Raw genomic sequence first — 15,254 nt, forward strand, 5'->3', positions numbered from 1 at the left:
GGGGTTCGCTCTGTTGGGAAGGGCCAGGACGGGGGGGTGGGGGCTAGAACTCCCCTGGAGGTTCACGGCAGAGGCGGCTGGGTTTGGAGAAACACCGTGGACTCTGCCGAAGCCACAGGAAGAGCTGGGTAACTACAGCAGAGGGAGAAACATATGCGACGAACAGAAGACACCTGCTGTGTCCCTGAGGCTGGCTCTTCAGGCAGAGGAGGGCCCAGCGCCCTGGGCTGGCCCCCGGAGGGCGGGAGCAGCTCACAGCGTCTGCTTCAACGGTCTCCAGGTCCCCTGAGAGCAAGACGTGGGCAGAGCACACACTTAAGGACATAAAAATAAAGGCCCTTGTCTCCCTAATAGATAGAGCGTCTATAAACCAATAAGAAAAACATACCAGAGAAAGAAACGCTCGATGGCCTTTAAAATACATAAAAAGATGCTCCACTTTGCTCATAAAAGAAACGTTCAGTGAAATCACACTTAGATACTATTTTTCACCCACCCGATCGGCAAAATTCAAAAGTTAGAGAACACCCTCTATTGGCAAGACCGTGGGAAGCTCAGATTCTTGTACATTGTTTGTGGGAATGTAAATTGGTTCAACCCACCCCCGTGGAGGCCAATTTGGGCAGTATCTGTCTAATTACAAATGCATACACTCTCTAAGCCATTCCACTCCCAGCAATTTATGTTACAGACATTGGCACACACGTAAAATGATATTCAAGATTCAAGTGATGGTATTAATTTGCAGCATTGTATGTAAGCACGGAAGACTGAATCAAACCATCTAAAAATTTTTTTTAATACTTATTTTTGAGAGAGAGAGAGAGAAAGAGAGAGACAGAGTGTGAGTGGGGGAGGGGCAGAGAGAGAGGGAGACACAGAATCCGAAGCAGGCTCCAGGCTCCTGCCATCAGCACAGAGCCCGACTCCGGGCTCGAACTCATGAACTGTGAGATCACGGCCTGAGCCAAAGTCAAGAGTCAGATGCTTAACCGACTGAGCCACCCAGGTGCCCCTGTGGTTGAACATTTAGATGCGTCTCAGTCTTGGGGTGCCTGGGTGGCTCAGTCGGTTAAGCATCTGACTCTTGACTTTGGCTCAGATCATGATCTCACAGTTCGTGGGATTGAGCCCCACATCAGGCTCTGCACTGGGATCGTGCTTGGGATTCTCTCTCTCCTCTCTGCCCCCTCCCTCTCTCAAAATAAATAAACTGTAAGAAAAGGAATTAAAAAAAATGTTCAACCACAGGGGATGGGTTGAATAAGTTGTAATTGCCACCCGGTGGAATATTACCCAGCTGTCACAAGTGATGCAGGAGGGGACAGGAGCGACAGTGGCCACATAGGAGCCTTTGAAAACTCACGCCTTCGTAGAAGCAATGGAAAAAAAACGATCAGAATCAATTTTTTCAGAACTCCGGAAATTAATCAGAGGCCTGCAGCAACCTGGGGAAATGTTTATTCCAGAAAAATGAAGGACTCTCGGTAGGGACAGCATCCCATGGGGTCTTACCCGCCCATCCCGTGTCTCACTCTGCAGCGAAGCACCTGCCAAAGGCCCCACCCCCTTACACCATCACGGTGGGGGTCAGGGCTTCAACACATGAATTTGGGGGTGGATACAAGCATTCAGACCGTGGCACTGTCTGGTTCCACTTCTAGGAGGTCCCAGGAGTAGTCAAATTACAGAGACGAAGAGTAGAGAACCTGGCTGGATGTCTCTGAAGGAGTTCCTCAAAGCCCACCAAGGCTTTGTGAACTGTTCCCCACCACCCAGACCCGGCAGGGGGCGGGGGGGGGGGTGGCTCCTGTCCAGTCCGGGTGTGTCTGAACTGCCCATGCTGTCTCTGGCCGGCTCCAGGGACCCCGGATCCGACCGCACATTGGGTAGCCCACTCCCCACCAAGACCCCTCCACTGATGGCCGGTGTGTACTTGGTTTTGCTCTGCACAAACCTACCCCGATCGTTTTATCACAGCTCGTGTAGTATCCGGCAATCTGCCCTCGGGTCCGTACACCGTGAACAACCTTCTGTTTTATCGCACAGAGACGCGATCTGTTCTCGTTAAGGGCTCCGTACTACGTTTTTAACAAAATTATGTCTGTTTGCTTTGTTCTCCTGTGTGTGTTTTGTTTTGTTTACATCTCAGAATTGAGTTCATCCATGACCATTATAGAAAATCTGGAAAAGGACGGAAAAGAATGAAAAGGAAAAAATAAAGTCACCAGAAATCCTTCCCTTTGGCGGACACGGGGCGGCGGTTCCTCTCTGCCTTGGCCGGCGGCCCTGCGCGCCCAAGGATGGGTGGGAGGGAGACAGGCGGGGGGGGGAGGTCCTTGCCGGCTGCTAACGCTGTGGTCAAGGCCCACAAACTTAACGGCTCCATCAGTCTGACCCAAACCTCACTGGCTAAAATCCAGATGTTGCCAGGGGCTGGCTCCTCCCCGAGGCCCTAGGGGTGAACCCGTGTCCTTGGCTTTCCAGCGCGTGGAGGCCACACGGTTCCCGGTCCCTTCCTCCAGCCACAAGGAAAGTTCTCCCTCCTCTGCTTGCTAGGACCCTTGTGATTATGCGGGGCTAGTCTGTCCGTGTAACCAGTCCGCTGATTTGGGTGAACTTACCTGCCCTTTGCCACGTGACCTAACATGGTCGCGGGACCGGGGGTGCGGGCATGGACATCTTTGGGGGGGGTGTTAGGCCACCTCCACAGACGGCCTGGCGGGACGCACAGCCAGGCCCCAGGTCCAGGCCTGTGTAGGCGGTCAGTGGGAGAGAGGGACCTGGGGCTCTGGCCGCTCCCCTGGACGCAAAAGCAAACTTGGGGGGTGTGGGGAGTCACCATTCGGTAGGATTTACATCATCTGACACCTATCAATTTTTCTTTGTCTGCGTTTGCTCCCTTATATGCCTTGATCATCGACGTCCTGAGTCACTAGTACATTTGGAATCGGGACACTTGGCAACTGGGAGGTGACCTCCGAGTTCTGAAGCCACGGACTGCCACGCGGGCCGGATCGTTCTGTGGGAAGATGCTCAGCCCACGCCCGAAATACAGCTCTGCTTCTACAACCCCCTAAGGCTCCTCCCAGCCTTAAAAAATTCATATGTAGACCCAGAAATTTCACTAACGAGAGTCTCTCCTAAGGAAAGAATTCTAAATATAGAAGAACGCTCGAGCACAAGGGTATCAGAGCAGCATTCCCTGGAAAAGTGGCTAATTAGAGACAACCTAATTGTCCAACGACGGGGGACCAGCAGCGTCCACGTGATGGCAAACCGTACTGTTAGACGGATGGGTCTGGAAGGACAGAAGATGCTTTTATCGTTGCAGGTGTACAGCAAAACCCTACATTGGACGATCACAGTCTGAGAACGTTTTTTAAAAGCACAGGACGAGGACTCCAAGGACATGAACTAAAATATCAACAGAGGTTCTCTCCGGCTCCTAAGAATATGGGTCATTTCTTTTCCCCTTCTGCTTCTCTGAATTTTCCAAATTTTCTGGGCTCGATAGACGCAAGAGGAGAGTGGAACTGAACTGGTCGTGCTAAGTAACTGGGGTGTGAAACGAATCCGGCCCTCGAGCAGGTGTGTGAGTGTGCGTCCCCGTTACAGTAGTGCGAGGGTGTGAACAGGAGTGTGTAGGAGTGTGGGTGCCGGCGTGCACACCATGAAATTCGGTGTGGAGGTGGGAGCGACCGTGGGCGAGCGAGCCGGCGCGAGGTGTGTCGGCGCGGGTGTGTGAGTGGAGGTGTGCACTGGCACGGGTGCCGGTGTGAACACTCGGGTGTGTGACGGCTGGGGGGTTGTGAAGGCAGGTACGTGAGGCAACATGTGTGGGAACACGCGTGCGCGCGTGTCAGCGGCTGGGTGTGAGCTACGACGTGGGAGGGTATTTGCGTGTGAGTGGCCACGTGTGGGTGTGAGGGTGGATCCGTGCTCGCGCTTGTAAGGGGGCGTGAAAGGGTGAGAGAGGGTGGGGCCGGGGTGTGTGCGGCGTGAGTGTGAGCGAGGGCAGCAATCCGCGGGTCCAGGGGTCCCGAGCCTGCACCCCTCTTGCGGGCCTTCCACCTCCTTCCTCACCGGGGTGAGTGGTCGTCAGGGCTTCGCCCAGGCCCCGCTCCTGGCTTTGGCCGACTTCCCCAGGCGGCGCTGCGTGTGGCCCCTGCAGCCGGGGGGGGGGACAAGGGGCAAAACTCACAATGCGGCAACTTCCCGCGGCTCGGGCCCCAGAGCGGGCGGGCGAGGTCCGAGGGAAAGCACCCTTTCCCTTCCGGCGTGGGGCTCCGGGCAGGCCACGCGAACTCCCAGAAGACCCTCGGCTCTGGAAGGTCAGGGCTCCGCAACGCCTTCTCCCCCCGCCGGGAGAGGCAAACGGGGCAACCAACAAATCCTGTGCAAAGCTCTGGGCCACAATCAAAGCTTACCATTCTTTTTTTTTTTTTTAAGGCTTTTATTAATTTATTTGAGAAATGGAGTAGGGGAGGGGAAGAGAGAGAGAGAGAGAGAGAGAGAGAGAGAGAACATCCCAAGCAGGCTCTGCGCCATCAGCACGGAGCCCAACACGGGACTCGATCCTACGAACTGTGAGATCGTGACCTGAGCAGAGATCAAGAGTCAGACGCTTCAACGACTGAGCCCCCCGGCCGCCCCCAAAGCTTGTCATTCTCGCCACCCCTCCCTCCCCCAGCCTCGACTCCTGACGCTTCCAGCGCAAACCCCGTTCACTCAGGGCGTCCAGCTCTTTCATCACCGCCACAAGAACAGCTTCACTTGAGGTCGTTTGGATGGGTTTTTCTGAGGCTCAGCCTGCGGACAGAGGCCAGGCCGCTTCTCACCCCGTCAAGCCCGGGCGCGCCCTGGCCTTTCCGGGCCGTGCAGACCTCTTCACGTCTCACTGCCCCCAGCGGCACAGTGCTCCCCACAAACCAGGGGTATCTGCTGAGGAGGCCCCCGGGAAGCAGGCGTCCTCCTCCCAGGCTCGGCGGGTCCCTCCTCCTCCACGGCAACCCGCGAGGCCGGGTGAGGTTGGCCGGGGAAGCCAACGGCCCCGGGGGGACAACGGCCCCGCATGCAGGCACCCTCCCCTGACCACGAGGCACTTGCTAAAAACGCCACACTGGGCTCCCGTTCCACACGCTCGGCGAGTGACACCTCCCTCAGCGCGACTCCCACCGGCGGCTGCGACAGCGCGTCCCCTTCCCTTGGATCTGGCGGACCCGTGACCGTCGCAGTGAACGGAGTGTATGGAGGTGACGCTACGGGACGTCCAAGGCTAGGGCACAGCGTCTGGGTTTCCTGAGGACCCGGCCACTGTGCTGGGAGGAAACCCAAGCAGCCCACGTGGAGAGACCACATGGAGAGGCCACACGCAGGCAATCCTGCCACAGGCCCGGCTGAGCTCCCGGTCGACGGCCTGCATCAACCACCGTCACCTAAGAGGCCTCTGGAAGATTCCAGCCGCCGGAAGAGGCTCCGGGCACCAGGGAACTGGGGCAAGGCACCACGCCACGCCCTGTCCAAACACCTGCCCCACGGAAGCCACGAGCATCCCCCAACTGCTCGTCTACACCCTGAGGCTGGCATGGCTTGTCCTACACCAGCAGCGGCATACCGCGTGGTTTCCCGCCCTGGCTCCGCCCCCCACCACTCACCTGTCACCCTAACCACCGGGTCACACGCGTGTCTGAAGCACGGGACGCCGGATCTCTCACTCCTACGCCCACCCGCCCTGGCCTCTCCGCCTCGGCTGGCACCTTCCACCCCGTCCACGCTGCAGCCACAGCCCCTTCCCACAGCCCTGGTCTGCTGCCAGATATTTCGGCCTGAAACATGCTGCAAATAAGCCCGTCCCAGAAGCACGAACCCAGTCACTCCTCTGCGGTCCCCAGCGTCCTCAGACTCCCAGAGCCGGGGGCTGGGGGACAGAGTCTCAGCGTGGGAAGATGGAAAGTTCTGGAGCGGGATGGTGGTGACGGCTGCACAGAAGGGTGAATGTGCTCAGTGCCCCTGAACTGGACACTTAGAAATGGTTAAGGTAGTGATTTTGTTATATATATACTTTACCACAATTAAAAATACATATACAGGGGCACTTGGGTGGCTCAGTCGGTTAAGCCTCTGACTTCGGCTCAGGTCACCATCTTACCGTTTGTAAGTCTGAGCCGCGCATCGGGCTCTGTGCTGATGGCTCGGAGCCGGGAGCCTGCTTCGGATTCTGTGTCTCCCTCTCTCTCTCTGCCCCTCCCCAACTCGTGCTCTGTCTCCCTACTCTCTCTGCCTCTCCCTCGATCACGCTCTCTCTCTCTCAAAAATAAACACTAAAAAAACTTTTTAAAAAAGATAAGGAAACACATTTTTAAAAGTTAAAACGTACACATACACACACACACACACACACACACGTATATAATATAAACAAAATGGACACGGTCCCCACGGCCCCTGGATAACACCTATGGCAGACAGTCACCAGGCACTGCCAGAGCTCAAGCTGCCACTGGGGAGCAGAGAGCGGCTTCAGGCCACGCCGTGTCCCTGCGTCCTGCCTGCCCGGCCACCTCCCTCCCCAGCACACGTGAACTGACCCAGCAGCTTCCTCCGGGGAGCCCCGGGCAGCCTCCGGATCCTCTGCCGGGTCTCACGTGTCCGTCGCAGTCACCCCAACGTCAGAACAGCCGTGGGTGACTGGTGCCCCCCGCCCCCCGGGGGGGTGGGGAGGGTCGCAGGGGAAAGGTCAGGGAGGGTCCCTCCCGGAAGGACTGCATGGCCACCCGTCTTTCGAAATCAAGTCCACTTTATTTGAAACTTTTCACATGCCACAAGTTTACATGAAAACACCCATTCAAAATGTCATCTGGACACAAAATTCAGGAGTGGGCATCACCAGACGGATGAGGGGGGTCTGTGTGGAAAGGCAGGTGACACATATTTGGTCACTTAGCACCTGGTCACCACATACCGTGAGACCCCCTGCCAGCTCCCCCCACACCCCCTTGGAAACGTGCCAAGCTCAACGGCTCTGGGTCGGCCGGCAGAGGGGCGGCTGGTGCCAGCGCCGGAGACCCCACCTGCGCCAGGGTGTCACGTGCCCCCCCCCCCCCCCCCCCCCCCCCCCCCCCGCTCCAGTGAGGAGCAGACATGCCTCCAGTTCACCCCGTTAGGACTCCACGGGAAACTATTCCCTCGTCGGGTCCGGCAGCTTCTGGCGCGGACTGAGCCTCCCAGGTGGTGAGTTTGGCTCCCTGACCTCACAGCGACGAGCAGCCCCGGGTCCCCCACGTTCCCCATCTGGCTGGCCCGGAGAGGACCCTGTGACGTCAACGCAACGCCCCACGCTCCCGTGGTTTCTGGAAGAGTTCCAGAAAGCAGACATTCAGGTGACACCGCCCGGCCTGTATCCGAGACCTTAGACATTTACGTGCCCCGTGAGAATTCTGCGCCCCCGACGCGGAGAAGACAGGCGAGCACCGCACGGGCACCGAGCCCCTGCCACGTGATCCCGTCCCCTCCTGCCCAAGCAGGGAAGGAGGTTCGGGGCCAAGGCCACGAGAACTTCGGGCGCCCGTCCTCCTTCCACATCTCCATTGCCTCAGGTTTTCTGGCCGGAACCGCCGAAATCTCCCACCGTTGGCCTCACCGATTTCTCAGGTCATAGTATTTCTTCTTACAAAGTCTTAGCAATTCTCAAACCTCCAAGGAGCAAATAACAAGGGCAAGAGGAAGCAGGAGGCTGCCCGCTGCCCCAGGGCCACTCAGAGGTCGTGAGGGTGGGTCCACAGGGCAGGGTCCCCGTCCTGCAAGGTGGGGAGAGGTCACAGGGTCACTGCCTTCTTGGCACAGACTCCGGGAGGGCCGCTGGCATGATCAGGATGGCACGTGCTGGTTTCAGACCCTCGTGGGCCCATAGACATCCGGGTCCTCCGGCTCCTGCGGCCCTGCTCCCCTGGGCCCGCTCTCCTGGCCAGAACCCGCCACGTTCGTCCTCCCGTCCGATGGCCCACAGCCGGGGGTCCCCGTGCAGAGGTGGTTGAGGGGGCATTGCCCCCAACACCCAGCCTTGCAGAGCCACCCGAGGTGCACGGGGCATCGTCCAGGTCCCATCCTGGGCCACAGTCGCCGGCCCGAGCAGAGCACACCCTCCAGCCTGGTGGACACGTGGGCCCAGACCCGTGAATCGTCAGGTCCTCAGAAGGGTAGCTGCCAGGCAGGGATAAGGTCTGCCCCCCAGTCATTTGACAGAGTGAAGAGTCCCCAGTCCAGCCTCCTTGGGCTCGGAAATGAAAATACTCGCATGTGACAATGAAAAGCCAATGGCAGGGAAGGGAGCCTGCGGGCCTCTGCTCTCCTGGCGCTCCGGATGCCTCCCCCCGCCCCCCCACCCCCGGAGCACCTTCAGACGCTCCGGCCAGGGGCCTTGGTGGCGTGGCAGCAAAGTCAGGGCCCGGGGAGCAGCACAGCCGGGAGAGGAGCGAGAGGAGTGAGCCGCCGGGTCCAGGGGCGAGCTGGGCCCAGGAGGGAGGAGCGGCCGTGGGAGGGCAAGGGGGCTTCTGTTTCAACAGGGATAAATGCCCCGGTCTCTCCTCCCTCACTGTCATTCCCACCTTGTCCCCGGGGCCGCTTTCTCGCTCTCTCACACCCACACACACTCACGCGCACACGTGCACACACGCACACTCGGTCACATGCTGAGGCGAGCACACGGAAGACGACACTCACGTGTGTGCGCACAGATGGACACGTGTGCACATGCACACGCAGCCACCGGTGCTGACCAGGCCCCTCTCAGCAGGCAGCATATGGTCCGCACTTAACAGCCCAGTTCTGCCAAGTGGGGACCATTAGGGTGGGTTCTTTTCCCAGCATAAAATGCTGCAGAATATAAATTGCAATTAACGCTGCTGCCAAAATGGCACTTAGCGCGAACAAGCACATTATTAACATCTGGCGGATCCTGTCTCGGGTGTCGAAGCGGCGGAAATTCTCGCCCTAAGTAGAAGAACGGCTACGGGGGACACGAACAATACGAGGTCTACCGCTTGGGGGCCGTTTTCCACGGCAGCTCTTGCCCCGGCCTCCGCTGAACGGCCCCTCCCAGCCTGTCGGTGGGCGTAGGCGATGCCGCCGGTGGAAACTGCTTGCTCAGGAGAACGGCCGTCCAGGCCAGCGCGTGAACACACGATCGCAGCCTCTGGACAAAGCGCGTTCTCCAGCCTGAGCCCAGGTTGCTCTGAAGGAGACCAGGGCACCCAGGGCCACCCAGGGCCCTGGGCCACCTCCCTCCCGGGTCACACCTCCCTAGCGGTCAGGCCTCGACCAGACACACTCCTGCACTGAGCACGAGAAGTCACTGCCTGCACTGACCACGCTTGCCTGCGGGTCTCTGGGCACCGCCTGAAAGAAATGTCCCCAAACTGGGGAGGGGAGGTGCTCCCACCAACTCTCAGACCCTCATCTACGGCCACGTGGCCCCCTAGGGACCTCAGCCCTGTCTCTCCGGGGCCCAGGGCAGTCTGTGCCTCAGCCTGCAAGGCCAGGCATGGCTCTCAGACTGTATCGGGACCTCCAAGGTGAAGGCTGCAGGGCATTCATCTGCGGACAGCCTGCAGACCAGTCCCTCTGGCCAGGCTGCAGAGAACTGCCAGCTGCAGCCTGGGGCAAGGAAAGGGCGTGCAAACCACCCCCCTCCAGCCATGCAGACCCCATCCACTCAGACAGGGGAGGGGAGAGCAACCGAAGTTGCTGGGATGGGCAGAGGCTGTGGACAGACCGTTTCTCCCAGGGCCCTGACCCCAGGCCTGCTTGATTCCTGCAGCTGCTGTCTGCCCCCCCACAGCCCCTCAGCCCGGCAGGGTCGGGGGCTGCTGAACCGTTTGCCCCTCACGAATCCAGGGAAGGAAAAGGCGAATGAAAAGCCCCGGGACCTGGTCTTCTAGTAGATTGACTGTAGGACACGCTACACAGAACGGGAGAGTGGGGGAGACCGTCACCACAGAAACCAAGCGGGAAGATGGCCGGGCTGGGGGCCGGAAAGCAGATGCCAGCCAGGATGGGCCCCGGCAGCATGAGCAGGGCCCGGTGGGTTCTGTGGCCCTGGCCCAGAGCACAAGGCCGCCTCCACACACTGGCCTGCCCCTGGCTGGCTGGAAGGTGCCCGGCATCCCCCCCAAGTCTCCAGGAGCATCGCCAAGGGCAGTGGGGCTGGACTCTCTGGGTAGAAGGAAACCAGCCGTAGCCCGTCAGAAGCTCCCGGATGAGGGGCTGACGGCTCCGGGGGAGTCTTGCAGTCGAGAAGGCAGAGGCAGTGGGCTCCACACAGGGAGCGAGGCCCTGGACGCTGGGCAGTCGCTCCCCACTTTTGGAATAGCTGCACTGAATTTTTTAAAGTGCTAAATAAAGCTATATGAAATGGGGTAATTTGATCCCTCCTCTGGCCTTAAATGTCCTTCCTAACTTTTAATATTTCAGGTTGCTTTAATGAAGTCAGGTGTATCTGTGCTTTCCCAGAAACACGGGGCTTCAAGGGGGCTGCAGGTTTTAAAGCCGAACGTCATGACGGCCGTACGGCGGGCCAGACCCCAGGCCGTACCCCACAATCCCAGCCCCGGGGGGCCCTGCCCAGCCAGCGGCCCTGAACTTGGCTGACGCTGTCTGCCTGGAAACATACTGGGGACATTACTGGGTTAAAACGTGTCTTACTGGGAAAAAGCAGCCCAAACGTGCAGCCACAAAACCTGTGAGCTCCCAGCTGGCCTGAGGGAAGGAGAGCGCGGTTACGGGCAGCGTCGTCGTGTCACGGGGTAAGCCGAGTCACCCTCACAGGCACCCGCGCCGTCACCGCAGCACTGGGCCCCCGCCGCCCCTCCACAGAGCCTGACGGCAGGTGGCCAGGAACACACGCACAGACGGACACTCTGGAGGGCTGAAGTAGCAGTGGGGGCAGCCCTGGGGGCCTCATCAGGGCCCCCAGGAGCCGGCGCCCCGTGATGGACGCGGGTCTCAGGTCAACACCCACGTGGGGCCCTGCAGGTCGCCCCGACAGCCGGTTCTTCCTTCTCATCCTCCTCACGGATCAGAACCCACGGTTCAGTGAGGGCCAAGAGAAAGCGAGAAGAAGCCCCGGGGAGGCCCTGGGGGTGGTGGGTGCACAGGACGGCTGGGCGGAGGGGGCTTTCTTCGTCTTGTGACCCAACAGGCCCTGGCGTCCGGCAGGGGCAGGCGGTGGGCAGGAGCGGCGAGGCCACGTGCCCACTCGGGGCAGTCCCGCTTCCTGGCCCAGGAGACGGACAGAGGCGACAGCGGCAGGCGAGAGGCTTGGCTGACGGAAGCCGCTCCGGCCGGTGCGAGCTGAACCTGTCACCACCACAAGTTCGGTGGCTCCTCGGCCACTCTGCTTTTAAATAAGGTGATCTCATCCAGGTGCACCATGGGGACGTCCCGGATGACATTGGTCAGGCCCTCGTGGAGCAGAGGGAAGATGACGACATTCAGCGCGGGCCGCTCAGCCTGGAAACTGAACCAGAGGCAAGCCGTTAGCGGGGCCCTGTGGAGGTGGGCGCCGCGGGGGCAAGGCGCAGGGCCGCAGGGGGAAGGCGCAGGGCTGAGCCACCCCACCCACCAGCAGAAATGGGCCTCCGGGAGCAGCGGGGCGGGGGGCAGCCAGAGGGAAAGCCACCGACTTAGGGTGGTGGCATTTCTGTGGGGTTCACAGGAGACACCCAGACACCCATTCTCCTGCCAGGGGAGGGACCAGGAGAGCGGCCTGTCGGAACAGGCCATCGCATTCCTACACAGTGGGGGCTCCTGGGAGCTGCAGAAGCCACGCCTGGCCAGGACAACACCCGCAGGGGGTGGAGAAAGAAATGGCAGCCAAACCTGCCTGCCCACAGGCCACCCTGTGGGCACAGAACCCCCCAAGTCAGATGAGGCGGCCCTCTGCCAGGCCCTGCTGCTGGGAGCCACAAGCCCTCACCTGAAGTCATGACTAAGGGGGGTCAGATTTCCTCCCCCCCTCCCCACCCCACAGAGGGGGCAGTCTGCCCTGCCCACAGCACACAGGAAGCGTCCAACTGCCACGGAAAGTCTCGGGTCACCCTCCCCGGGACCCCGCGTGGACAGCCAGCGGGGTGACCAGCCCCCATCACCCTGGCCGTGGGGCCCCTCCCTCCCTGCTTAGAGCAAAGTCCCTGTTTGTACCCGCCCACTCCGCACAGTGGCCAAGAGACAAAACACAAGTGTGGCTGCAGGAGCCCCAGAAAGGCAACATGCTGGTCCCTACGGAGTGAGACAAAAGACCTCCAGACCCCAGAGCGACTCTGGTTCTGGAAGAAAGGCCCGTCCCACGGGTCTCAAGGGGCAAGAGATGCAAAGGTGCCCACAGGACAGGGAACCTGGGCATCTGGCAAAACAAAGGCAACTCCCCTACAGCCCCAGGACTGCTGAAAGGGACCAGGAAACCGCGGCCCCAGCCCTCCCTGTGGTCCCCAGTGGACACAGTGATGGATTTACGACACATGGAAAGTAAATGCCAGAAAGGTACTCATAAAGCTGGATGCTTTGGCAATAAAGATGCCAAGAAAATGCCTCCCAGTTCCGCATTCAGTGGCCTACTTGCGGGCAACGGTGTCTGTGACCGTGAACCTCAAGGCAAGTCCTTGCCTGCAAACCCGCCGTGCAACTGACTTGAAACAAAATATCCTCGGATGTGGGATGTGCCTGCAAAGACTCCCCTGCCCGCCAGCCTGCCTTCCCGAGGCAGCGTCACCCCAGGCTCTTCACAAGCTGCTGTCAGGATGCTAACGGGGGATTAATTTCTCACCCAGAGCCAGGACAGGAATGCAGCTGCCTGCCCGGCTTTGCTCCTCGTGCGCAGCCCCGGGGGCGGCTCCGGGTGGCCGCCCAGGTGGCCGGGCCCAGCAGCACTTGGGGCCACACACAGAAGGTCCCCGGGGCCACGGGCAGACGTGCTACCACCACAACTGAACCCCACGTCCTTCCCTCTCTCGGTTCACACCTGGATTCACGTGGACTTGGACAGAGCTCCGGGAGCACACCCACAGTCACGGTCTCTGCAAAGCCCCTCCCTGGGCCTCAAGGGGCCCGTGCTCTCTCAGCCACAGCCTCAGGGCCCCTTCGGGGCATCGCCCCCGCTGGCCAGCCCGGCCTGTGACACCACTGGACATCACACAGCAGGCGGGCCTCACCCAGAGCGAAGACGTGGTGACAAGTGGGAAGACGGCAATCACTCGCGTCCAAGTGCAGGGCTGGGGCTGCCTTTGCGGGGGGAGGGGGCCCCCACGGGTGAAGGCGAGTCCTTGATAGGGCAGGGGTGGCGGGGGCGGGGGGGCTTGTGTGATCCGTTCTGCTCCCTGTACCCTGCCACATAACTTACGTACGTGCTACAATGTTCTTTTGCATGATGCAAATATAGTTTGAAATTCAAGTAAACAGATCCAGTGAATTAAAACTTCTGGCTACCCGCGTTCAGAAGCCCCACTACGGAGGACAGGTCACCCCTCAGAACCTCTCCCCTGCTCAGGGCCAGTTGCGTTGCTAACCATAAAGGCCCAAGGCCGAGCTTCTGGCCCTGAGTCACGGAGGAGGAGAGCCAGCCCCCGGAGGTCAATGGGCTTGCCCCCAGGTGTCACCCTGAGGTACCCTGAGGAGGTCTCCGGTCGCGGTCCTCAGGCCCGGCTACGCCCCGTGCTGTCCTGGGCGGCAACGCCAGCCCGGGACAGGCATCGGGCAGAGCACAAGGCAGGTGCTCTGGCCTTCCAGGAGCTGCACCAGAGGAAACCTCACCGAGGAACAGAGGGACCCACACGCAGAGGCCTGCTCACCTGTCCTAACGCCAGCACCTGTGAGCTCGGCCGCCGGGCTCCCACCAGGAACAGTGACAAGTGACAGCAGAGGCGGGGAGGGGACCCCACAAGAAGCAGGAGAACCAGGGGTCACCGTGGATGGGGCAGAAAGCCTGCCCTTCCTGGAGGGCCAGAGGACGATGCTTAAGAAAAGGTAAACTATAGGGGCGCCTGGGTGGCGCAGTCGGTTAAGCGTCCGACTTCAGCCAGGTCACGATCTCACGGTCCGTGAGTTCGAGCCCCGCGTCGGGCTCTGGGCTGATGGCTCAGAGCCTGGAGCCTGTTTCCGATTCTGTCTCCCTCTATCTGCCCCTCCCCCGTTCATGCTCTGTCTGTCTCTCTCTGTCCCAAAAATAAATAAAAAACGTTGAAAAAAAAAAAATTTAAAAAAAAAAAAAAAAGAAAGAAAAGGTAAACTATAGGGGCGCCTAGGTGGCGCAGTCGGTTGAGCGTCCGACTTCAGCCAGGTCACGATCTCGCGGTCCGTGAGTTCGAGCCCCGCGTCAGGCTCTGGGCTGATGGCTCGGAGCCTGGAGCCTGTTTCCGATTCTGTGTCTCCCTCTCTCTCTGCCCCTCCCCCGTTCATGCTCTGTCTCTCTCTGTCCCAAAAAAAATAAATAAAAAACGTTGAAAAAAAAATTTAAAAAAAAAAAAAAAAAAAAAAAAGGTAAACTATATTTACTCTCCACCATTTAGAATGGCTGGAAGGAAAGAAAAATTCTACCGGAGGCTGTTGCACACACACCAGGAGTATTTAAACGGCGCCTTCAGCCACCCAAAAGTCTCAGGACCCAAAATGCCTTCTCTGCACGCTCTCGAAGCAGAAGAAATGTTTCACTTCTAAACCACTGCTCTGTTTAAAAAGAAAATACGACAGAAACCGTACAGGAGAGCGCAGAGGCCCGGGCACCGCCTCAGCCGGGCCAGCCGCCCGCCTCGCCACCTCACGTGCGTCTTGCTGTCGTACTGAACGCGCTCGTTCTAGACGCGGCTTAGGGGACACAGCAAAACGTACATGACCATGGGTCAGGTTTGCTGTGCTTGTTCCAGTCCTTGACATCTTTATGTTAAACAAGGACACGGCACGGCCACAGCAGCGGGACCGTGTGCACTCCGGCCTGACGGAGACGGGGCGCCCAGCACGCCGGCGGGCATCGCCCAGGTGCACACACACAGGGGCCTTTCCTCTTACTACCGTGTTGATAAACGTCAGCTAACGTGGTACAATTATTTCTGCGTTTTGAATTGTTTCCTCAGAATAAATCCCAGAAACAGGGCTACTGGGTCAAAATGTATGAAGACTTTTACACCTCGAAGGACAAGGCTGTAACGACCTCAGACAGCAGTGAGGGCCACGGTGAGGAGCCCGCGGGCTGACCCACCCACCCTCAG

At 59.5% G+C, this 15,254-nt stretch overlaps 1 protein-coding gene across 3 annotated transcripts in view; it reads right to left on the bottom strand.

The window, feature by feature from the left end:
• Positions 1-1,215: 1,215 nt before the first annotated feature.
• The window catches only part of FBXL18 (F-box and leucine rich repeat protein 18), a 49,775-nt gene continuing 35,736 nt past the window's right edge, over positions 1,216-15,254 (bottom strand). For 2 of the 3 annotated variants that reach the window (XM_042921296.1, XM_042921295.1), the window contains exon 5: positions 7,117-11,515. In XM_042921296.1, the coding sequence (XP_042777230.1) occupies positions 11,359-11,515 (157 nt within the window). In that variant the 3' untranslated portion in view covers positions 7,117-11,358. Of the gene's footprint in view, positions 2,185-7,116; positions 11,516-15,254 lie in introns of those variants that run through there. The other variant, XM_042921297.1, reaches the window with a different exon arrangement.

Source organism: Panthera leo, chromosome E3 (assembly GCF_018350215.1).
Source record: "Panthera leo isolate Ple1 chromosome E3, P.leo_Ple1_pat1.1, whole genome shotgun sequence".
NCBI classification, from domain to species: Eukaryota; Metazoa; Chordata; class Mammalia; order Carnivora; family Felidae; genus Panthera; species Panthera leo.